The 26751-nt window shown below is 35.0% G+C and overlaps 3 protein-coding genes across 3 annotated transcripts; 1 reads left to right on the forward strand and 2 right to left on the reverse strand.

Moving 5' to 3' along the window:
• The first annotated feature begins 1086 nt into the window (after positions 1-1086).
• On the forward strand, positions 1087-26751 carry LOC123309935 (leucine-rich repeat-containing protein 58). Its single transcript, XM_044893245.1, has 4 exons — positions 1087-1809; positions 22556-22772; positions 24363-24552; positions 26446-26751. The coding sequence occupies exons 1-4, from the start codon at positions 1325-1327 to the stop codon at positions 26613-26615; spliced, it is 1062 nt and encodes a 353-aa protein (XP_044749180.1). The 5' UTR covers positions 1087-1324; the 3' UTR covers positions 26616-26751.
• Positions 11317-11688, reverse strand: LOC123309936 (histone H2B). The gene has a single exon (XM_044893246.1). It carries the CDS (start codon positions 11686-11688, stop codon positions 11317-11319), a length of 372 nt encoding a protein of 123 aa, XP_044749181.1.
• Positions 18708-19165, reverse strand: LOC123309937 (histone H2B). Its single transcript, XM_044893247.1, has one exon. It carries the CDS (start codon positions 19077-19079, stop codon positions 18708-18710), a length of 372 nt encoding a protein of 123 aa, XP_044749182.1. The 5' UTR covers positions 19080-19165.

Genomic DNA, 26751 nt, shown 5'->3' on the forward strand with positions numbered 1-26751 from the left:
TCGAAGAAGAAAATTGTGATGACCATGGCTAAAAAATTTGTAAATAATTTTGAACTAATACTCCTATTTTTCTACACTTGTGTCCTAAGTCTTTTTCTGTCAGTTGGTATCGAAATGAGCCATTTCATAAAATGGTTAAAGTAACTAAATGATGAGAAAAATTCGGCAATCCCAAGTTTCTATTTTCATTCCCACGTAAAAATCGAACGGGTCAATATCCTAAACGAAACTGTGTTGTTGAGTCAGTTGTTGAGATAAGTTTTTTCCCATTGAATGCTTTTCTATTAGTAATTTAGATAACAAATGATCTAGGTTCGTACCTATTAAGATCTATTTCAGTAATAATTTTCAATTTTTTGTACTTTCGAAGTTTATATTATGGGTGGTTTTTGGTGAAACGCTTCATTTTGACCAGTTCTACCTATTGTTAAAAAGCCTTACTTTTAAATACTCCCTGTATGCTTCTGGTCTTATTAGAAGCAACACGCTTTACAACTTAATTTCGACCTTTTTTTTTCGAAATTTTAAATCTAAAACGAGATATGTTTGGAAAACCGCGAAAATGTCCCTTCTGGGGGGCCCTTCACCCCCCCCCCCCCCTTACCACTTCCTAATGATACCGACGAGTGAACATAAGATATAGATACATATTGGGACATTCTGAAGCTATTTGAGCAATAAATTATTTGGTTGCAATATTCAATATAATGAATGATAATGATAATAGAATATGCGTATTCTCTTGGGCTATGTAATGCTGATGAGGGGCTTTCCAGGTGCTATTGGTGTAAACGGGCATGAGTTCACCACTGATTTGAGCCTTTTTTTCATTGAACTAAGGTTTTTCGGACATAAATCAGTAATTACCTAGCAGCTCATCCGAATACAACGTTAGAATGAGAATTGCATAATATGCCGTAATATGACTAAACCCAAAAACTGTCTTTCGAATTGAGCAAGCATAAAATCCGAGTCGATAAGCACGTGTTTTGTAATAGAGTCGGCATAGGTAGGTCAAAACCGCGTGAATTGAATAAGATTAAATTCCTCAAGGTCGACGCATCGGAGGAGGTCCACAATGCATCACTTTTACTTGGCCCAACAAAACAAAGCGTGCTTCGTTTTCAAGACTTTTAATATAATAATAACAAGTGCCATTGTTGCGATTAGGCGTGAGTAAACTCAATATTATCCCCCACCGTTGCAAGTTCAATAGAGGGCAAAGTGATAAGGATTATCTATCATCATATAATCCATTGTTGATCATAGTGAGTCTGCAGAACTCGGTCTAGTCTAGTGCAACTCACCGAGTAGACATCGTAAGATGGAGAGCTACACCTCCGACAGTAGTGACAGTGATAACAGTGCAAAAATAATCGATCTGGCCTACCTGTTATTAGATTCTACCACGGTGGATTTGAATTTGGAGGTGTACTTCGATAACAGGAAACGTTCGTCAGAAATAGAGAATATTGTTTTGCACCACAATCAGCTATCCTCCTTCCCGGAAAATATATTTAGATTTTCTAATTTGAACACCCTGGACCTGAGCAACAATGGTCTTAGAATACTTCCAGATGTGCTGCGTTTCTGTCCCTTGGTTTCTCTGATTGCGAAAAATAACTCGCTGACGGACGAGTCGCTGCCGAAGAGTTTTTCCGAAAAGAGCGTCTTGAGAGAACTGAATCTTAGTGGTAATTCTTTGAGGAATTTCCCAGAACAAATATGTGAATTAGTGAATTTGAAATATCTCTACTTAGGGGGTAATAAAATAGGCAACATTTCCAGGAATATCTACAAACTAACAAGGTGGGTAATTTCATTGATAATTTTTACCGCATTTAAACCAACTAGGTTGGTACTAGTCCTAAGTAGTTAATGATAAAGGGGTATATTGTGCAGATATTCCCATACAGCACATGTATATCCATTGAATGTCCATTGGACGTACAAAATGGACATGACGGACATCCATTGTACGTCCAGTTATGTACAATGTTTGGTCCAGAAAACGTCCGACCCTCACTGGATTTAACATCCTATGGACGTACATATAGGATGTACAATGGATGTACAGACAGGATGTACATTGGACGTACATACAGGATGTACATTGGACGTACATACAGGATGTACATTGGACGTACATACAGGATATACATTGGACGTACATACAAGATATACAATGGACGTACATACGGAATGTCCAGTGGACGTACATATAGGATGTACATTGGACGTACATACAGGATGTACAATGGACGAACATACAGGTACGTCCATTGTACACCCGAACCTCACTGGATTTAACATCCTATGGACATACCTGTATGTTCGTCCATTGTACATCCTGTATGTACGTCCATAGGATGTTGAATCCAGTGAGGTTCGGACATTTTCTGGACCATTCATTGTACATAAGTGGAAGTTATTTGGGAGTCTCAAATGCCCATTTTATTGGGGTTAGCATTTTTTAAGTTTGATTCGAAAAGGGTATTTCAAAATCCCACCTATCAATACATATATTTATTGATAATTATAAGGAGATTGGGATTATTGAAAAATGAAATGCCTGGAAATGTTCCACATCTTTATGTGAAAAATTAAAATAAAATAAATAACAAGTATAATTTGTACATTGGACTACTGTCCCTAAGCAAAAAAAAACTAAACTATAAAAAACTGAATATCAAAGAAGCAGATATATAGGTATATATACACTGAACAGGAAACACTTATGATATATTTTCTATCGTTGGCTCCTCGAACCCATTTAGAAATAGCCTCTTCTATCTCCTTCCTGTCCCCTTTACTGGAGTGTATGGCCGTTTCTGTAAATTTATTTCATTGAAATTTTGCTGTTGTCATATCATATAGTACATCACCATACTATAATTATAATAGAATGGTGATAATATCTATTGAAAATTGAATTTCTGGATGTTTTCTCGTAATTCCGTTTCATATTCTTATATTGTTGCCCCCCTACCAAATAATAGATATTCATGGTTGTGAAAAAACAAAAATATATTTTTTATGATAGTATGAATATAATTATAACTAATGAAATCATCAAATTAACATGAAACAGAGATGAACATTCGTGATTCGTATAAGCATTCAACATTCAATTCCTTCAACATTTCTACCCATTAGATTATATTTTTCTCTCTACACGTAAATTTGTCACTTCCCTCAAGAATAAAAAATTTGACTCACCTCGTTTCTATCAAATATATGCACCACACACTGGAACTAGAACTAGACACTATACCTCAAATGTAGTTCAACAAGCTAAAGCCAAAATATTCACAAATTTACAAAATATGTCGAGTCCACTTCAAAATCCACTGATTACCGATTAATGAGGTTCTGTTAGATATTCTGTTCTGATTCAATATTTCGCTGTGTGTTACTGAAATGAAACTCAAAAAATAAATGTTTCGGTCTTTGGGACCAAAGTTCCAGAGTAAAAAAAGGAATAATTATGAGAGGGCGGAACATCTGGGTTTCAACACAGTCAGTATGTACCTACTCTCAATAAGAGCCGAGACCGACATGGCAGCAATACAAGGGTATATCCTTGCATGCACATTCCTGTTATTTCCAACATCCCTTATCTAAAGTACAATGGACATCCATAAAACGTCCATTTTTGAAAGTACAGTTAATGTCCAGAAATGTACATCCTACGAATGTTCAGAAATGAATAATTATAGATAGTAGAAACTGATACATCCAGTTGTCATACAGAAAAGTACAATTTCTGGATGTACATATTTGTATCCAGATCCGAACATCCAAAAGATGTACAATCATGGATAATTCACGTTGATCCAAAATTGTACGTTGAATGGACGTACACTAACGTACAATTTCTGATAGTACAATTAAGATCCAAATTTGTATATCCATAGGATGTCCAATAAGGGACGTATATGGATGTTTGTCCAACATCCCTTATTTAAAGTACAATGGACATCCATAAAACGTCCATTTTTGAACGTACAGTGAATGTCCAGAAATGTACATCCTACGAATGTTCAGAAATGAATAATTATAGATAGTAGAAACTGATACATCCAGTTGTCATACAGAAAAGTACAATTTCTGGATGTACATATTTGTATCCAGATCCGAACATCCAAAAGATGTACAATCATGGATAATTCACGTTGATCCAAAATTGTACGTTGAATGGACGTACACTAACGTACAATTTCTGATTGTACAATTAAGATCCAGATTTGTATATCCAGAGGATGTCCAATAAGGGACGTATATGGATGTTGGTCCAACATCCCTTATTTAAAGTACAATGGACATCCATAGAACGTCCATTTTTGAACGTACAGTAAATGTCCAGAAATGTACATCCATTGGACTTCCATATAAGGTCCGTGGACGTTTGTACTTCATTTGGATATAAAATGGACGTCCATTGGACGTCATGTGCTGTATGGGTTAGTGATGCCCACGAGAGTCTCGGTTTTTTGGAGTCTTGCCTCGTCTCGTTTCTCAAACAAGACACTAGGCGAGACATGTGATTTTATTGAAGAGACGAGACTTTCCTCGGTCCCGTCTCGTGCGGTATTCTCGTGATCTCGTGAATAAACTGCTCCACAAAAGTTGAGTTTAGAAATTTTGAGACAGTTTCGAATTCAAATTTTCTCACCAATTTTTTAATATGAAAAAACTGAATGTTTACTCACTTATCTAACAAAAAGTGTAGATCTGTCCCTGTCGCCAAAAAAGGAAATCTTTGAGTGTCCTGAGTTCACACCCTGTATAAGAAGAAGGGTTTGAAACAAAAATACCTTGAGTCAGTGACAAAGGACAATACTGCGAAAATCTATCATCACCAAAGTGATGTCAGAGTCAAACTTAGTGGGAGCGCCCATCAAAGTAGCGTAGCACTGACATGGCACATACATGACAAAAGCGATGCATAATAATAACTGACACTTCACTCAGATGTGCGATATCTGAAAGTTATGCATCGCCTTTGTCATGTATGTGCCATGTCAGTGCTACGCTACATTGGTGGGCGCTCCCCCTTAGGCAAATTTTGAGCTGTCTCACTTCATTTGCTGCTTAGCATTTGCTAAGCTAAAAATTTGCTATCAATTCTTAGTTACTCTACATGAACTCATCATCGAGCTTTTCAGAGTGCGAATGGTAGAGTCATTCGGGGTAACTGAGCGCAGTGGGTAAGTGTGCGCAGTGCGTATATCTCGACTGTGCAATGTATGAAAGAGGGGTTCATTTGGGTGAAGCAAGGGCGCAGAATCGCCATATTAGTTTTTCATAGGAGTGCGCCGTGCCACGTTTCTTTAACGTTTTATTTGCAATCAATCAAATTCACTAGTTTTCTTGTTAATTTTTAGTATCTCTGCACATTCTGCCAGGTCCAAGTTCCGAGTCCTTCAGTGTTAAACAATATTTTATTCGATCATGGGCATATTAATCTAAATATATAATAAAGAATTTTAGGTTCTCTTAGCTGCTTAACTCTATAAGAACGTCAATTCAAATTTTGGCTTACTGGGGAAAGTGTGCGCGGGTAAGTGTGCGCATAGATTCTTTATATGGGCATTAGTTCAGTGAGGAATAAATTATGACATTGTTGATTTTCTTGGTTGAGACTCGATCAATGTTGTCCTATTTGTTCAGAAAAATATGAATAGCCACCAACAGGGGAATGTATCAAGTATTGTGTTCACCAAGAATTGTGGCAAGAACAATAATGCGCTGCTTGTAAAAAGGCGCTTCTGTATTGACAATAAACAGCATTTCTCTAATATTGTAACATTTTGATGACATTATTTTGTAATTTGTTTTGATTGTGTGGTTCACTAAGCACTGCGTTCACTTACCCCGTGAGGGTGCGCACACTTAGCCGCAATACGGGGCATGTGAACGCACTCCGACTTTCTCTATTAAATTCTTGTTTGCGGAAAGAAGACGTTTTTGTTTGTTTGCTTTTTGATGTTTTCTTATAGATTAGAAAATTCTCTATCTTATGAATATGTTTTAATTTTCCCAGCTTCAAAATTTGAAACAGGGTATGGCTTGAAACGCAAAAGTGCGCACAGTTGCCCCGAATGACTCTATATGTATTTCTGAAATAAACTAAGCAGTTTATATGTTTATATGACGTTTATATGAAGCTCAATGTTGAGTTCATGTAGAGTAACTAAGAATTAATACCTAAGGCCGACCTTATACAGCAGGTTTAATATCTTTCTGAATTCAGTCTGAATCCAGGCACATTGCCCCACACATACCTGATAAATTTCACTAGACGGCTAGATCCGAGGCTAGATCAGTATTCTTTTTTTTGGTGTAGCAGGAGGAAAATCTGTAAGTCAGACGAACCACCCTCTCCTGAGGGGGAACAAGTGTGGGGATTCTCGCTCTCCTGAGCTCGAGACCCACTAAAAACCCTTAACTGCTTCTTGAATATTGGTTCCGGGCATTTGCCTATAAACCGTTCATCTCTTAGTCGGTTTTCTTCTCGCACACTATCGTGCTGGGATTTATGTGTTCATCCTGTATTGGATAACAATTTATTGGATTTTTCAATAAGTTTATGTTCTTTTTTTAATGTCTTCTTAATTGATTTCTTGGTCTCCTTCGGTAAATTCGCATTCTCCTTTTGTCTTCCTCTGGGTCGTAGTCCACTAGTCTCCTGAGTTCTTGATTCGGATGGTATTTCGCTGAATAATTTCTCTGCTTTTCTGGTCATGAATTCCGTTATGGTTTCCCATTTTAGGTCCCTATAAATCTGTCTATTCCTGACAAACCAAGGTGTATCTATTGCACATCGTAGCAGCTTGTTTTCAGTGGCCTGAATTATTTTGATATGGCTCTTTGCCGCGAAACCCCAGGCAACTGATCAGTTGAGTCAGTTGAGGCCTAGCAACGGCTTTGATTATCTTCAATTTTGTCTCTTTCGACATGTGACTTCTTCTTCCTATCAGATGGTAGAGTCTATTCATCGCTGCTTTCGTTCTGTCGATTGCTTGTTTGATATGACTTTTTCAAGCAAGTCCTTTGTCAAGCGTTATTCCTAAATATTTGGCTTCATTTTTCCAGTCGATTTCTTCGCCGTCAACTTCTAGATTCGTTGTGGGTCGCAGTCTTCTCTTCTGCAGTAATATTGCTTGACTCTTTTGTCCATTGAGCTTGATTTTCCACTTTATGCACCAGTCATTTGTTTCGTCGATCGTTTCTTGTAGAACTCTTTCTATTACTTCTGGGTTGCGGTGTCGTGTTGCTATGCCTATGTCGTCAACATATAACGTTAGCATGCTTCTTGGATTCTTCGGAATATCGTGTATGTATATGTTGTACAGAAGTGGCCCAAGTACTGATCCTTGGGGTACTCCAGCCTCTATATCTCTTGTTGTGGAGAATTCTCCTTCCACTTTCACGTAAAACCTTCTATTTTTGAGATAATTCCTGATATTTGATATCCTGCATATTTTGATCGAATATCCAGCACATCTCATCTTATATACTAATCCTTCATGCCATGCTCTGTCGAATTTTCTGGCAACGTCTAGTAAAACAAGACCTGTAGCTTGTTTATTTCGGAATCCCTCTGTAATGTATTCTGTGAGCCTTAATAATAACCGTATTCTCTTGGTCTAGCTATAAGACTATAAGGCTGAACTAAGAAAGGGGCCAATCAGGTGGGCAGATGACCCCTTTCTTAGGTATTAGGGCATCATTACTTATCAGTATGACCATATGACCATCTGCCAATTAGATTGGTCCCTTTCTTAGGTATCAGGTCATAGTAGGTCTGCATGAACTCACCATAATAGGTCTCAAAGTGGAACAGATGTAGCCTAAAATAAAAATAATATAATTCAACTCAGTTGGTTGTTGACCGTTTTTACCGCGTAACCCTCTGTTGCTCTGTTTTGGCTTTCAATAAAGTAATATGGTATGGTTAGTATAAAGTAATATGGTATGACATGGATGAGGTGTCCGTGAAGTTAGCACCCTCTTTTTCGAAAATGGAGATAATTTTTTCTGCATTCGTCAGTAACTCGTTAGTAGTCTTCAGTATCTATTTGTAACACCAAAATTTTCGTTTGTAGCTTCAATATAGTGGCCATACGATTCTTGATAACACCAAAGAGGAACTAATCTTTGATAACACTCATCACTAACAGGCTGCACTGAACATCGTCAGATGGAAAGTCAAAATAATTGGTTAAAGCAAAAAGTATCAATACTTGATACTACAAAAATTTAAGCCGATGGTTGCCGCAAAGGGAATAATAATAGGAATAGGTCATATCACGATACCTTACCGCTGTTATGCTTGCGTTAATGAGGATAATATAATAAGATCTGTTCGCCCATTGAAACAAAAGCTCTTCAAACGCACGCTACCAAAGATATGAGTTGTTGAACAGGCGGGATCTCCATATATGCGTGTTCCAATTCTCATGTTCGAAAGCCCAACCATATCTTACAAGCCGCTGCTCCCTACTTAATCTTCTTGCTCCCAAATTGAATCTATTCAACCTATTCCATATTGTTTGATCAGACGAGTACCTACGAGTAGTTTACCGGAATTTGGGATTTTGTGAAGAAGGATTTCGTCTTGCAGTTGATCGCATTAGCTGATCTTGTGGTGTGGTTGTAGCTCTTGCTCTTCCACCCCCATGACAATATGCAGCTCTCCCATTAGTGCGATAGCGATTCTATACTATACTAACATAGTAATAGTGTATTTCGGACAGAATAGATTCTTCTAATTCACAAGACCCAGATCCGACCAGAATATTGTTTACGTTTCACGGAATGAACTGTCTAAAAATTAAATTTGAACATGAAAGTCGTTCGTATTTTCCTGGAAAACTTGGTATTATTTATTTATTATTAGTTCAAAACAAGTTATTTTTAGGTGCATAATCTAGGAATTTCCTGAACTACTCAAATATATCCAACAGAGGAAACATATCTAAGTATATGAATAATTAAATATTTGTTAATTCACAAGGGTTTTTCCAGAATTATAATCATGAATTTGAACACTTAATTCTCAGAAAATATTTCTAAATAAAGAGAGCAATTGTCGATGAGTCTTCTGTATTGAATGATCGGAACTTCTGGAAATATCTACCTGCGACTGGCTACAATTTTCTTTACACGAGAAATAGATGAAAAAATGAATGATCTGAACCACTTAGCGTTAAAAAATGAGAAAAATCTAACGTCAACTCATTGCCTTTTTGTGCAGAAATAAAAAATATAGTCCATTCGGTATCAATAAAACATGTTTCTAAGACCCTCGTAAGAAGTCAAGAAACATCTTGTCTAACCATGAATACTCTAAAACGTGTTTATTTGTGAAAAAATAAAATATTTTAACATGAAATATGTACCTCTTTCTATTTATGAATTGCACATTGCTAGAAAAATGTAAATTGAAAATAATTAGTGAAAATCTTTTTGAAACTCCATTTGGAATCTAGATTTACAATGTTTACTTTCAGGAATAGGTACACTTTTTTATGTTTACGATTAAACATGGTATAATTTTGGCTTATTTATTATTTTCGCCGTTGGTACTTGTGTCTACCTGAATTTCGAAGGAATAACAGAATTTCTTTATGTCAGTATTGCCACTAGTACCCACCACTATCTACTACTATTGGTGAATGCTGCTGCTTTTTCCTTTTACTGCCTCTTTCGCAGCTACGGTTTCAGATTCAGATTTATCATTGTCACTCGCACTAGTCGAAGCTTTAGTTTCAGCAATCATTTAGCAGTGGCGTATGGATAGATAATACATTTGCATGGGACGCTTCTCGATCGTGATCGTGGCCGCGGCCGCTCATATGTGTTCACCGCCTAATAGTATACCTACCTGTAACACAATTTTTTTCACAAGAATCATTATAAGTCGAAAACTGTTGAATTGATTCATTGAGTATGGTACATTGTTGACAATATCTTCGAACTCCCTTATGGTGTTATAAAAAGCCGAGTCTGTCTTTTGAAATGAGAAAGTAGTATGAGCCGTTATAATCACAGTATAAAATATAGATATGCCGTAAAGTGACCAGACGTCCGTCATTGTGACAGTCCGTGAATCGTTCAAGAAGTCCGTCAATGGAAAACGTCCGGCAAAATGTCCGTCAAAATCTTGAATTCAATTCAGTATTTTTCTCAATAATATTCGAGATGGATAATAGAAAAAGAAAGTGCAAATTTACGGAAGATCTTTCGAAAGAATTTCCATTCCTCAAAAAAACAAAACTTGATCCAATGTACGAAGTGTTTGGGTCAATTAAGAATTAAGCACTGCATTTGGAGAAAGAAGAGATATATTGTACGGCATGTTTCAAGTTACAAACATAAAAAAATGGTTAATGCAGCACCTTTTTTTCTCCCTGATCAAATATTTCAGACATTCAAATTTTGAGGATGAAGAAGCTTCTCTAGCAACGCCCGAAGCCCTAATCTCATTCCACAGTGTAATGCACATTGTATTAATATTATTATATTCTCGTTTTTGTGCTGTTATAAACTTTTATTATTTCTCTGTTTACAATAAATTATTATTTTTTAACACTGTACGTATATACACCATGGCATATACAGGGTGAGTCTTTGACTCGTACAAATATTTTACATTAGATTCTTGAGGTCCAAAGAAATTTTTTTTTCCCTCACCAATTTTTCCGAATCGGCTCTGTTTAAAAGGTGCAGGTTGTTGAAAAACATAAAAAATGTTATTTTTATAGTTCTCCCAAACGGTTTTATGGAAAGAAATGAATTTCGAAATATAGTTTCCGAGTAATTTGACTTTCAAAAATAAGAAATATGTATGTAATTCGAAAAATTTGGTACTTTGACCGAATGCAACTCTTTTTAAAAGATCCACAGATCTGTAGTATCACAGAATTAGCTAGTTATTCTGAAGGTTATTTTGTTTTACTAGGGGTGGCACTGCTCATTATGAAACCTAAAATGGCTTTATCTTTTTATCAGGGCTGAATACGAAAAATGGTACAGGAAAAAAGTGTTTCTTTCTACCTCAAGAATCTACTGTTAAAATATTTTTACAATTCAAGACTCGCTCTGTATATATGTATAAATAAATATATACACATTCACCAGGTCCGTCTATCATTGAGCTTGGGATAATCAGGTCATAGTTAAAATCATATACATATACATATAAAACTCACCCCATCAGAATAGCAACAGACAAGTTACGAATTATCAGGAAGTACTAATTAGTGGTTCTGAAAAGAACCTATTGTGTTAGAACGTATTTGTTCCACTTCATTTTGAACTAGTGTACTTGGTGACTGCTTTGGTACCTTCGCTGACTGCGTGCTTGGCCAGCTCGCCAGGTAAGAGAAGCCGTACCGCAGTCTGAATTTCCCTGCTAGTAATCGTAGAACGTTTATTGTAGTGAGCCAGTCTGCTCGCTTCAGCAGCGATACGTTCGAAAATATCATTCACAAAACTGTTCATGATACTCATAGCTTTGCTGGAAATACCGGTATCGGGATGCACTTGTTTCAACACCTTGTAAATGTAGATGGCGTAACTTTCTTTCCTCTTCCGTTTCTTCTTCTTGTCGGTCTTGGAAATATTTTTCTGGGCCTTGCCCGCCTTCTTAGCTGCTTTACCGCTAGTTTTCGGAGGCATCGTAGTGTCGATAAATTGATATCAAATAATAGGGTTTTCTTACCGACACAAGTTATTAGATAGGAAAATCTCACATTTTTGGCTCCGCCCATGAGTTATATACATTATATATATTTGATTATTTTTAATCGGTACACATGTGAAAATTCAATTAAGATGAAATGTCCGTAGATACTAAAATTTTAATGAATCTGTTCTCAAATGATATTCAATTAACAAATTTCTACAGAATGCAGAGGATTTTCTGTGAATTCAGTAATAACAGTAGGTACCTAATATAAACTGGACCTGTACTTAATTACCCACGTGCTTGTAGGCACCCTCTTTCACAAATGTTTCATTCTGTATCACAGATGCCATAAAACTAAAATCTACAACTTTGTCGGCATTCTCTGTAACAGTTACAGTTCTTTTTATGGGGCTTCTTTCAAAGAAGTTAATCTTTGCTTCTTTGACGCCTCCTGCCGAATATCTGGAATATTGTTGGGGCTTCTTTGATTCTCAACAAATGATAATTGTTATTTTCATATGCAGTTTCTTTATACCTAAACTAACAGAAATTATGAATAAGTTGATATTTCCAGAATGACCTTCATAAATATCAAAATGCAATTAAAATTAGCTTAACCCAAATTTTTTGGCCTGTGATCAGAAAACATGCTCCGGAAACCACCCCAGTTCAATATTCCAACAATTTTGGCTTTTCCAAACTAGTTGGTTTATAGTAAGGTGACCAGACGTCTGTCATTGTGACGGACAGCAACGCCTGAAGCCCTAATCTCATTCCACAGTGTAATGCACAACCATTGTATTAATATTATTATATTCTCGTTTTTGTGTTGTTATATCTTTTATTATTTCTCTGTTTACAATAAATTATTATTTTTTAACACTATACGCATATACACCATAGCATATACAGGGTGACTCTTTGACTCGTACAAATATTTCACATTAGATTCTTGAGGTCCAAAAAAAAACTTTTTTTCCTTACCATTTTTTCCGAATCGGCTCGGTTCAAAAGGTACAGGTTGTTGAAAAACATAAAAAATGTTATTTTTATAGTTCTCCTAAACGGTTTTATCGAAAGAAATGAATTTTGAAATATAGTTTCCGAGTAATTTGACGTTCAAAAATAGAAAATATGTATGAAATTCGAAAAATTTGGTAATTTGACCGAATGCAACTCTTTTTAAAAGATCCACAGATGTGTAGTATCACAGAATTAGCTAGTTATTCTGAAGGTTATTTTGTTTTACTAGGGGTGGCACTGCTCATCATGAAACCTAAAATGGCTATATCTTTTTATCAGGGCTGAATCGGAAAAAAATGGTACAGAAAAAAAGTGTTTCTTTTTACCTCAAGAATCTACTGTTAAAATATTTTTACGATTCAAAGACTCCCCTTCATATGTGTATAAATATATACACATTCACCCGGTCCGTCATTGAACTGGGGATAATCTGGTCAGCTTACTTTAGCTTTCATTTTTGGAAACCCCTCAGGTAACGTCGGCGTCGGTCAGAAACGGTTTCGCATGAATATTGCTGATGCAACTGTTTACTGTGGAGATATAGAAATAATATATTTATATATATTGGTAAACATCCATATATTCAAACCGGAATTATTTGTGCTATTCCTAATTTAATATTCAAATCAAATCAAATATTCGTGAAAATTCGGCCAAAAATTAGTTTCTCGTATGTACACATGTATTGAAAAATGTAACGAGGAAAACACTCCAAAACTCGGTTTGGAATACTGGTTTCTTTATAATAATAAAATATGTTGAAAGTATGTAGTAAAAATTGATAGAAAGATTTTACGAAATTTTTTCCACTATAAGAAATCAATTCCCTGATTGAAGAATGAAAAATTTTTTTTTAGAACAGAGAAACCTGGAATTAAAACAATAAACAATATGGGATTTCAAAAATATGAAATTGAAGCAATAAAACTTACTTTACCTTAAGAACTATATTTCCACTCGAATTAGAAGTACAAAGATAAATAAAAATTGTTCATTAACACAAACACTGTATAGTTCTTCACAATAATGTCTTATAATGAAATGCTAATAGAACGAATACGGAATACCATCAACACTATTACTATTTGAATCTTGCTTAGGGTTTTGAATATGACCACAGCCGTCTTCCTTTAGAAGGCTGAAGGCTGTGATTTGACTAATTCTAATATTTAGCACTAAGAAATGCCAAACAAGTGTCTTGCACTTGCACTCCTCTATCGAGGGTTGCATGTACCTAGAGTTCAAAGGGACGCCGCAAACTTTATTGCCACCATTACGGGAATTTATTGTAGGCAAATAGGAATAATGAGTATGCGGATCATTTGCCCTGATATTCTGATCTCATCATAAGTTGTCGTATCAGAAAACAAGGAGAACATTTTTCGTTCATATTCACCCTTGTACATAATAATAACTGTTTTATTACCTACCTTTATCTGAACCAACAACACAAATATCATCTTTTGTTCTTCAAAAATCCCTAGTTACACGAGCCCAACAATCTCTCAACATGACATATTGTTTTATTGCTCTTGAGTCTTGTTAAAAAATTATGTATTATAATCAGAACAGTGATTGCGGGAATTTAGACAATTATCTTCCTTTTCAAATCTTTATTTGAAAACTGGCCGATGTTTCGGAGACAAATTTCTCCTTTTTCAAGGCACTGTTCTGATTATTGATTTCATGGATGCAAATACTAACAATTATGTATTATACTACACAATGTCAGGCATCACTATTCAAATGATCTTGATCTCTTACGAAACATTCAACATCAGTAATTAAATTAGTTAGTGAACAATCAAACTTATTATATGGCAAATTTATGAACCTCAGGTGGAACATCATAGTCGGTGCAATTGACCAACCAGTCAGACTGCGTGACAATATATATTGCTCTATAGTATATCCAAATCCAAGAGGCCAGCGGTAAACATTACAGCATGTAGTGATCACGCGTCAAGAACGTGATAACGCAGAGGTATACTAATAAATTGAATTCCGAGAGCGTTATATTTTAAAACTTTTTGAGTGTTCCAGTTCCGGTGAAAAATATGTATGCTTATCTTAGAGTCTCAGTAATGAACAATTAATCTAAAGTTCTCACTTTAATAAATACTATGTATATAAATGTGTAACAATATTTTTTTTGTGAAAGTGACTACCCCGTAGTGTCGTCAGAAGATGCAGAACTTTCCTCTAAGTTGACGATGACTGTTGTTATATCATCCATAATATTATCCAGTTTCCACATGTCTACCTCAACTTTTTGTTTGACATGTTTCACGCACTTTCTCCATCTTTCGGAAGTAACCCGTGAGAGAGCCTCTTGAAAAAGATTTTGGACGTCAGCCATTTTAAATGTGGTGTTTTTATTTGACACAAAATTCTTGACATCGGCCCAAATCAATTCAATAGGGTTCAGTTCGCAGTGGTAGGGCGGTAATCTAAGTACAATAATATTTTGGGCCTTTGCGGTTTCATCCACGATGTATTTTTCAAAGTTTTCTTTGTTCTGCCTGACTATCTGCAACTATTGCGCTTTTATGAGGTCAGGGGTGAAATCAATATTTTTCTCCCTCAACCATTGTTGGATATCACTCTTTCTGAATTGTGAATTAGGAATTTTTTCCATTTTCCTTGAATTGTAAGGAGCATTATCTAAAACTACTATAGAATTTTCCTCCAATTTAGGAAGTATACCCTCGACCACTTTTCGAAGGACTGACCATCCATTTCTTCATGGTAGTCACCAGTTTTTTTGGATTGGAAAGTCCAGAGTCCTCCAGTTAAAAAACCAGTGTCACTGTCAATATGACACACTATAATTCTTTTCCCTTTTCCACCTAAAAGGTACTTACATCAAGTTTCACAAAACTTTGATTGCTCGATCAACGATTTGGCATTCGATTTCCCGAAGGAAATCATTGAAACTTTCATATTTCCGAATATATTGGAGGAGTAGCAGTTGAGAATCATCAAATGGGGGTGTATAGATAATTATTTGGTGCAAGAATGATATTCAGAATGCTTATGACCAACTTATCGACTGAAAACTAATTGACGTTCATCCGTCAATCGATCGTTGATTCTCTGATCAAGCTTTATGAAACCGAGGGTTAAACTCAAAATTCAAGACCTACCCAGACGGATTTTTAATCCAGTAGATAATCCAGCAAGTAGCGCTTGCCGAGAAGATGTAACTGTTTTATCGGTCCACACTTTGGATTTAGTATGACCGGCATTTACCCAAGTTTCATCCAAGCAGTAAATCTTCCTGTTTTCATCACGGAAGGTCCTAATTTTCGTGAGATAGTTTCTTCTCCAACATTTAATGTCGTCACGGTTCATTAAAAAACTGTTGCGTTTGCGACGTCCATATTTGAAATTAAGTTTTTTCAATATTATAGAGAAGGTACTCTTCTTAAAATTTGGCAGGTTCGAGTCTTCATTAACTATTTTTAATACTTTCTCTATAGTCGGGTGTTCATTTCTGAAGAAAAACTCGTGAACTTTTCGCCGTATTACATTTTTATCGAAATCTGATAAGGACTCCCATTTGGTGGTCCGATTTTGATTTGTTGCCGGCTGTGATAGAACACCGGAATTTATGTATTCGGAAATAATTCTCCTAACACTTCGAGCTCCAATGCCAAGTCTCTCAGCAACTCGGAGTTCTACGTCCTTTAAACACATTCCTGCATTTTGAATAATCTCAATTTTATAAGTATTCAAAATCATATCTTTTATCTCGGCACTGAAGTGTCGTTTCAGACGTCTCTTTTTTGGAGGACTTAAGTCAACACGCGATTCCTCAGCAGTATCAGTACTTGACATTATCTTAAATGCTTGTAACTTGAATAACTTGCTACAACTATAAACCAATTTACGAAAGAAAAAGCAATGAATGATCTCTGCAGTTCTGCACAACAATTCGCATACAATCAATGAATCAAACGTAATGCGGTTCTGCATTACTCCCACCTGCAAACATGGCGTTCCTGAAGCTTTGACCAATAAGAGGAGTACCTTAAATAATATCACGCGTTAGTCAGTTTGTTTACGCTGGCCTCTCGGATTTGGATAGACTATAGTTCTAGTATTATTCATTAACTTATCAAACTTCGAAATATTCCTAAGTTTGATACCTTGGAACGTTCCATCAGAGAACAGCAGTTGACGTCGGGAATATTCATTCACATATTCATTGGGAACTAATTCACTTAAAATTGCAACCCACGTATTCTATCGATCTCGAATCTCTTTATTCTCCAGTTTACTTTCCCAATTTCCAAATTTAAAAGTTCTTTCTTAAATCTGGTAACAATGCTTTCTATCTTGTTCTTATGAGGATGATTATCACGAAACAATGAGTACACACTTAACTTCATTACATATATGACTAGGAAAAATGTTTTTCTTACGACAGCGCAATAAAAAAAAATTCTGTTATTTATGGCAAATACAAGCTTCTTGTTGTCCTTAGCCCATGAAATGCTAGACCACTCCAATCCCAAAGATGATCAAAATCTGGTTGTAGAAACCCAAATCAAACCAGTTGACCAGTATTGAATCAGTAATATGTTTCTCGTTCCAACAATAATATTAGAGGTGAATATCGGCACAAGGAACATGAAATTAAAACACTTATTTTCTCAGCGAAGTTTCGGAAATTTTATTTCCTTCATAAGGCTACAACAAAAAGTAATTGTTACATTTGTTACCAAGGATTCTGGTTGAGTCAGAAAACAACAAAAAGGTCTAGAATATAAAAAAACAGGTCAAAAAGTATAAAAACTAATATATGAATAATATAATAATAATATAATAACTGAATGACTGAAAAGAAGGAATAAAATTTTTTTTGGATAAATTATGTGAAAACGAAACATCGAAAAAAAACTGACATACAATAGGCAATACTCCTTCTGACGAAAATGATGTATTATTTATGAAATATCTTTGAAACGTCACATTTTGAAATAACCATTTCAACCGTTTCCCAAAAAAATTATTTTAAGCACTTAAAAATGAAAAATAAAAATGGGTATTTAAAGTTTAAAGCGTTTTGTGAGAATTGCACAAGCTAGCAACATCGACTGAAATATGCCTTGATAATAAAGAACAACAAATGCATTATCTTGATGAGATAGACAAAGATGGCTGTCTATGAAGTCTGCGACGAACGAGGAAGGTCGTTAAATTTTATGGGATTTTTATGGCAGGTTGCAGTTGAAGCTCGCCAGTAAGTACGCGCCTGTAGATCAACAGCTGTTATTTTATACACAAGCTGATCGGACATTGTTCTTTTCATTGTCTTATAGGCGCTGTTGCCGAATCGTAAACTCGGAACCAAGCGATTTAAATTTTAAAACCCCATATTTAAAGGATGATTTTGAATAGTTTCCGCGGTGAATTTGAAAAAAATCATGAATGAAACTCATTATTCAGTACACACTTGCATATGCAGTGATAACCAAAATTGAGAAGAATTCCACATTGTGTAAAAACATCATAGTTAAAATCATATACATACATATAAAACTCATCCCATCAGAACACTCGTAAAAATTACATACAGATTTCATAAAAAATATTCAAGAGGAATATTCCGTGAATCCAAAGCAAAGCAACATTCAAATTCGGCACGATCGCACAATGAAGTCCATTAGTGGTCCAGGCTAGGCGTGCTGAATTTTGTTTTGGATTCACGGAATTTTCACCGAAGATTTCAAGAGAAACCAATTTCTCAAAAACTGTTGAAAAAATTCGAACCAAATTTTGAAATCACAAAGTTTTCGAATTGAGACGCCGTAGTTGAATTTCAGATAGTGTTAGACTGAAGGAAATCAACATACATACAGCGGAGCAATTTGCCGATCAAATCTAAGGAAAATAGCAACAGACAAGTTACTAATTATCAGGAAGTACTAATTAGTGGTTCTGAAAAGAACCTATTGGGTTGAAACGTATTTGTTCCACTTCATTTTGAACTAGTGTACTTGGTGACTGCTTTGGTACCTTCGCTGACTGCGTGCTTAGCCAGCTCGCCAGGTAAGAGAAGCCGTACCGCAGTCTGAATTTCCCTGCTGGTAATCGTAGAACGTTTATTGTAGTGAGCCAGTCTGCTCGCTTCAGCAGCGATACGTTCGAAAATATCATTCACAAAACTGTTCATGATACTCATAGCTTTGCTGGAAATACCGGTATCGGGATGCACTTGTTTCAACACCTTGTAAATGTAGATGGCGTAACTTTCTTTCCTCTTCCGTTTCTTCTTCTTGTCGGTCTTGGAAATATTTTTCTGGGCCTTGCCCGCCTTTTTAGCTGCTTTACCGCTAGTTTTCGGAGGCATCGTAGTGTCGATAAATTGATATCAAATAATAGGGTTTTCTTACCGACACAAATTATTAGATAGGAAAATCTCACATTTTTGGCTCCGCCCATGAGTTATATACATTATATATATTTGATTATTTTTAATCGGTACACATGTGAAAATTCAATTAAGATGAAATGTCCGTAGATACTAAAATTTTAATGAATCTGTTCTCAAATGATATTCAATTAACAAATTTCTACAGAATGCAGAGGATTTTCTGTGAATTCAGTAATAACAGTAGGTACCTAATATAAACTGGACCTGTACTTAATTACCCACGTGCTTGTAGGCACCCTCTTTCACAAATGTTTCATTCTGTATCACAGATGCCATAAAACTATAATAAAATCTACAACTTTGTCGGCATTCTCTGTAACAGTTACGGTTCTTTTTATGGGGCTTCTTTCAAAGAAGTTAATCTTTGCTTCTTTGACGCCTCCTGCCGAATATCTGGAATATTGTTGGGGCTTCTTTGATTCTCAACAAATGATAATTGTTATTTTCATATGCAGTTTCTTTATAACTAAACTAACAGAAATTATGAATAAGTTGAAATTTCCAGAATGACCTTCATAAATATCAAAATGCAATTGAAATTAGCTTAACCCAAATTTTTTGGCCTGTGATCTGAAAATATGCTCCGGAAACCACCCCAGTTCAATATTCCAACAATTTTGGCTTTTCCAAACTAGTTGGTTTATAGTATGGTGACCAGACGTCCATCATTATGACGGACAACAACGCCTGAAGCCCTATTCTCATTCCACAGAGTAATGCACAACCATTGTATCAATATTATTATATTCTCGTTTTTGTGTGTTATAAACTTTTATTATTTTTCTGTTTACAATGAATTATTATTTTTAAACACCATACGCATATACACCATAGCATATACAGGGTGAGTCTTTGACTCGTATAAATATTTTACATTAGATTCTTGAGGTCCAAAGAAAAACTTTTTTTCCTTACCACTTTGGCTCGGTTTAAAAGTTACAGGTTGTTGAAAACATAAAAAATGTTATTTTTATAGTTCTCCCAAACGGTTTTATCGAAAGATAAGAATTTCGAAATATAGTTTCCGAGTAATTTGACGTTCAAAAATAAAAAATATGTATGAAATTAGAAAAATTTGGTACTTTGACCGAATGCAACTCTTTTTAAAAGATCCACAGATGTGTAGTATCAAAGAATTAGCTATAATAGTTATTCTGAAGGTTATTTTGTTTTACTAGGGGTGGCACTGCTCATTATGGAACCTAAAAAATGGTACAGGAAAAAAGTGTTTCTTTTAACCTCAAGAATCTACTGTTAAAATATTTTTACGATTCAAAGACTCGCCCTGTATATACAATGTATAAATATATACACATTCACCAGGTCCGTCCGTCATTGAACTGGGGATAATCTGGTCAGCAAAGATTATAGAGAATTATAGAGAATTATACTCTATAATCTTTGCTGGTCAGCTTAAGATATGGTGTCTGTACTGTGGTATAACCGGATGTCGCTCTTCTATGAGAATATATTCGTTGAATGGATCAGTGTTCTAGTCTTCCCCAATCACCCAGTATATATTTTTAGGATTTATTGCTGTTAATGACTGGTTATAAAATGTGCCACCCTATCTAGAAATTCGCCGTTTTCGGTGGAAATTTCAGGAAAAGGCAGACTTTCATTCTGGGAAGTGCTGCTGACAGGGAATTGACCTCAGTTGTTCTTTAGTTAGCTGATTAATTGTCGATAGTATTTCCTGATAAAGGGCGTATTTCTTTGTTGAGATTCCAGATAAAATTAACAATTCAAATATATTTACTATACGAGCTAACTTATCGCAAGTGCGCTGAAATACATACATCTCATGCACTTGCAATTAAGGATGATGATATTCGAAAAACTGCGATAATTAAAAATAGAGTTTAGATAACCTGTTCAAAAACAGATGAACCGAACAAAAGTAAATAAAACATCACACACATTAGAAGTACGTTGTTTGTACACAAGCTTGCAGTTCTGATTGAAATCTCAAGATTTAGAAATCACAAAAGGCAACCTCTTTTCATTTCCAAGGGTCAGGTCTCTGCCAAATTATTGGTTTCAGTGGAAGCAATTGAAGTCTCTCTGTGTTTCCGAGGATGGTCCTCCCACTTTTTATGAATAATTTCGTGTAGGTATAGGTACCCCTTTGAATACATTTTTAATTATCAAACAATATGTACTAATGTACTTAACACAGGTTAATGTAACAATTAGGCGTATGATGTAGGAGCTTACGGAATTATTTCAGTAAAAAAATTTAAATTTGTTTAAACAATAAGCTTTTAATACTGAAGGGCTTCTTTTCCATTGATATAAACATTCCTTTCCCCTCCCCATTTCGAAATCATATCTGAAACGAAAAACTAGGGCAGAAAACGAGGAGGAAAAAGTAAATGATACAGCCTTCAACAAATTGATTCGAAGACTTGATGGTAACTAAAAAAAAAAATAACCATAAATTACTTGTTTTACAATTGCACTGTGAAGAATATCACCTCTGCGTCGAAAATCTCTTCAGTACTGAAATTAATGTTTCAAATCTTGCTTCTGACCGGGAGGGTCTTTTGACCAGGTCCGGTCTTCCAAGTGATGATTCTCCAGTTCTTCAGTCGTTCTAGAAACGGTACAGGACTCTTATATTGGGAAATCATCCATAGATATGTCCAGTGGTTATTCATTAGAAAATAGGAAAAAACGAGAAAGAAATTAAAAAAACTTCTGACACTCCATTATGCATATTTGCTTGATTTTATTTCAACTAAGTACCTATAGTCTTCTTGGCGTTCCTGACTTGTGAAATTTCTGATGAGAGTAGATATTAATCCTGTTCAGGTTAAAAAACTTCCTTCAGAAGATATACATTCTACAGGTATGGAAGGAGTAAATTCCCAAAGCTTAACAGCTTCCAGACATGCCTGTTATAATTCTTGGATGGAATACAAGTCTCTTATAATATTTTCATTTAATTCATCTGACTGAAGTAGTGTATAAAACAGACAATTGGGAACGCAACAAGATAATATAGAAGACGCTGGGAGACTGTTCCTATGTTTCGCTGTCACGCAGTAGCATCTTCAGAATTTGGTATTAAATTTCATACATTTACAATTACAACTACTTTCAGAAAAAATAAGTAATTTCCACGCAGTAATACAGTTAATTGCTATTTCAAGTATTACCAAAGTTTGAATCTTTTAATTTCGAATATTAATTTGGAACATTGAAAATCGAAATATTTTGGGAGCTTAATAATAAATAATGAAGCTTAGTATTTACGATTCGCAGCGTTAATCTCAACTATGATACGAAGGATATATTATTAGATATAGTAATTTTGTTATCTGAACTAATTAAATGATAGGTAATAATACTTTTCTTCATCCATTAATTTATTTTCATTAATTTTTCAGTATACAAATCTTGTCTCTGGGAGGAAACGAGATAGTCGAAGTGCCTAGTATTCTAGGTCAACTGACAAATTTACACATACTATCACTTTGTGATAACAAAATAGAAACATTACCAGCTCATATAGCCAACTTGCACAATTTGAAATCCCTCCAGTTACACAAAAACCGTTTGAAAGTCCTGCCTCCGGAAATCATAGCATTAAAAAACCTGACAGAGGTGAGTAGGTACAATAAATGAAACTCCATTTCTAGCTTCAATAACCTGTTAATATACAGTGGATAATATATAAAGAATGGAATAAATTCATTTTCTCGTACTGGGATTAAAAAAAAACTGCTGGAACACGTCGATCTACTTTTCAAGAGGGGCACATTTTAGGCATATTAACTTGTCTCTAGAGATTCACAACCCGAGCGGGGGTGCGTGCCACCCCTAGTTTTTGTAATGGGACGGGGGGGTCGAGTGATATCTCAATTAAAAGGTCTCTCGCTCCCGATTATAGCCCTAGAGTTTGAAGTTGCTAGTGTTATCTTTGTTAACATGACAGCTTGTCAAAATTCCTAATTTAATTAGTTTTCTCAAGCTGTCATATTAACAGAAATTACAGTAGTAACTTCAAACTCTAGGGCTCTGTCTAGGGTTATATAACTACCTGCTTAAAAAATAAACAATATCTTACTTTAGTTAATTAAATATTGAAACTGAAACCCTTCTTGTGCCTAACAGTAACACAAAAACGATACTAGCATATTCGGTTCTAATTTTAGTTTTTAAGTCCGCAATTGTTTCAGGTTTTGTTTTATAAAAAACATTTTTCAATTTCTGTTAATATGACAGCTTGAGAGAACTAATAAAATTAGGAATTTTGACAAGCTGCCATATTAACAAAGATAACACTAACAACTTCAATCAGGATCTCTATCCTGATTATAGCCCTAGTTGACCTTATTTTAAATGTCTCTCTCTCTCTAGAGAGACATTTCACTCAAACCCTTTAAAAAAACTAGGGGTGGCACTCAACCCCGCTCAGGGGGTGAAGCTAGAGGCAAAGTAATATGTCTAAAATGTCACTTTTTTTCCGCAAAAACAAGAATAACAGTATATTGAACAATTAAGTATTGAGTCTTGTATTAAATTTTTTGTAATTTGATACTTCAAGTCTTCAACCTTTTCTTCCTACAAAATGGTATCGTCATGTAACGACCGTGTAATATTGAGGTGATGTGATGTAATCAAAACAGTGACGAAAATAGTAGTTGTAAAGAAAAACTTCGAAGTCGGTCAGAATGGATGATCCAAATCTGAAAACAGGATCGGCAAAATGACAATCTTTTTATTTTCCTCTTAACATAGGTTAAATTATCAAACTGATGAAAAATTAACGGCATGAAGAGAAGATTTATGATTGAATTCGATGGATTTGATGATCTCATGATGATGATCACACAAATGGAGAAATATTTTTTCTGACGTTTCTGACCGTAATATTGCAACCACTACATAACGGTACTTTTTTTGTAAAAAACCGGAGGTCTGAAGTGCATGTCAAAAATGTTATATTTTTCGAACTTAAAACAGATTATATCATTTTCACAAAAAAAAAATTTTTAAACCACGACACGTATTTCGTTATCAGAGTAGCAAGGTAAACAATGCCTGAAGATATGGTATGGTGATAGCGAAACACGAGACGTGGTTTACAAAATAATTTTTTGTGAAAATCGTATAATCTATTCGAAGTTCAATTGTTCAATTATGGATTTTCATCAAGTATCGCCGACATCAATCCTATATTATATTTTTCAGCTAAGCTTACGTGATAATCCACTGGTAGTACAGTTCGTAACTGAAATGTGCAATACTCCAGCTTCCCTATTGGAATTGGCCGCAAGAGTGATAAAATTACATAAAGTTGTGGTTATAGAAGGAGACATACCAAAGACGTTAATAAATTACCTCAATTCCGCTCATCATTGTGTGAATCCAAGATGCAAAGGTAAGGCAATTAATAGAGGGTTGTAAAATTTCAGTTTGATGATTGCCGTTATTATTTCTGCAATCCAATATATTCTCATTCATTTATTTATTTAATGAACTGTACAAAACCATTTAACAAAAAAATGAAACTAAATTATCAACCATAAAATCAAAGATTATATATTAGAAAGACGGGAAACTAATAGACTAAAAAGTGATGGTTAAAATATTAATTTGAGTTCCATTTCAAAAGCATATGAAATTTTGTAAAATTGAAGATGACTGTTTTGATCAAAGAGGTTTCGAATGTTTTGATTCTCGTACCGCTTTTAGTTTTCACGTACTTTTTTTTTTCCCTTGAGATTGATGCTTATGGCGCTCATGTCTTTGGTTTATGAATAATTGTGATATGAAACAGAACGCTTCAGCTTGATTTAGAAATGAAATGAAGGTCTGAATTTAGTTGCGGGGAAAAGGGAAAAAAACAAATGAAGTGGGGGGAATTCTCCTCAATTTGGGTTATCACTGCATATGCAAGTTTAAGGGTGTTATACCCGTTCTCCCGAAACGTGAATTCCGCTAGATGGCACTATATGAAAATTTCTTTAACTGAACATATTTTACGTCCCACCAAGACAATAGCTCCACCCTGCATTGCCTCCAAAGTGCATTGTCATGCTGCCCACGAGTTTTTTCTGCCGAAACTTTCGATGACTCGTAAAAATAACGAATTTTCGAATTTTATATAGGTACATATCATTGAACTCTAAAAGTACTTTTAGAATTCACTGGTACATATAGTCCGACACCCAAAACGGTATTTTCACGTAAATTTTAGGAGGATGTTATAAATCTTGCCTGTATTGAATTTTCTGCAAGAGTCTTTTACCACCCGTCCTTTTGTTATTATAAAATTAACCCTCATAAAAGCTGGTCAACTGTTTGGCCATAAATCTAAATGCAAAGTGAATTGTAATTGGCTACTCAGAAATAGAAGGGCGGAGTTTGAGGAGAGGCGGGAGAATTAATCTTATTTCCTTCAAAAATCGAGAAAAATTGAAAAAAATTTTTTTTTCGTTATCATGTTCTTTTTAAGAAAATACTCGTGTTGATGTTGATTATTTCAAACCATTACTTTTGCATTCGAATTTATACTCATATATAAATACCACCATTTTCAAACTGAGTTTAACAGAAAATTTTTTTTTTCAAAAACGAAACGTGTGTCTCTTTGTTCCTTCCTTCTGATTATACATGTTGAAAATGAGATGAATTCATCAGTCCGTTTTTGAATTAAGATGGAAATAAATAGCATTGTGAAGCATAGGGCAAATGAAAGTGTTGTACAACCAAACTAAATAATTATGAGTTTCATTCATGATTTTTTCAAATTCACCGCGGAAACTATTCAAAATCATTCTTCAAATATGGGGTTTAAAATTCAAATCGCTTGGTTCCGAGTTTACGATTTGGCAACAGCGCCTACAAGACAATGAAAAGAACAATGTCCGATCAGTATGTTTATAAAATAACAGCTGTTGATATACAGGCGCGTACTTACTGGCGAGCTTCAACCGGCCATAAAAATCCCATAAAATTTTACGACCTTCCTCGTTCCTCGCAGACTTCATAGACAGCTATCTTTGTCTATCTCATCAAGATAATGTATTTGTTGTCCCTTATTATCAAGGCATATTTCAGTCGATGTTGCCAACTTGTGCAATCGAGATGAAACGCTTTAAATTTTAAATACTAATTTTTATTTTTCATTTTTGAGTGCTTAAAATAATTTTGTTTGGGAAACGGTTGAAATGATTATTTAAAAGTGTGACGTTTCAAAGATATTTCATAAAAAATACATCATTTTCGTCAGAAGGAGTATTCCCTATTCTAGGCAATATTATTTTTCCAGGTGTTTACTTCGACAATAGAGTTGAACATATCAAATTTGTGGACTTCTGTGGAAAATACAGGATACCCCTACTGCAGTATTTATGCTCATCCAAATGCAGAAAGGGCTCAAAAGAGGAAATGGTCAGACCATCAAGATCGTATATGATGAAGAAAGTTCTTCTTGGTTAGATCACGAGTTTGTTAGCACTGAACGGACAACATTTATTATCGTTTGACATTTCTTGCTGATGATGTTAAACTTTGATTAATTTTTGTTATATAGTATTACTTCTGGCAGCGATATATAAATTATACATTTTTTTTT

Source organism: Coccinella septempunctata, chromosome 3 (genome assembly GCF_907165205.1).
Source record: "Coccinella septempunctata chromosome 3, icCocSept1.1, whole genome shotgun sequence".
NCBI lineage: Eukaryota > Metazoa > Arthropoda > Insecta > Coleoptera > Coccinellidae > Coccinella > Coccinella septempunctata.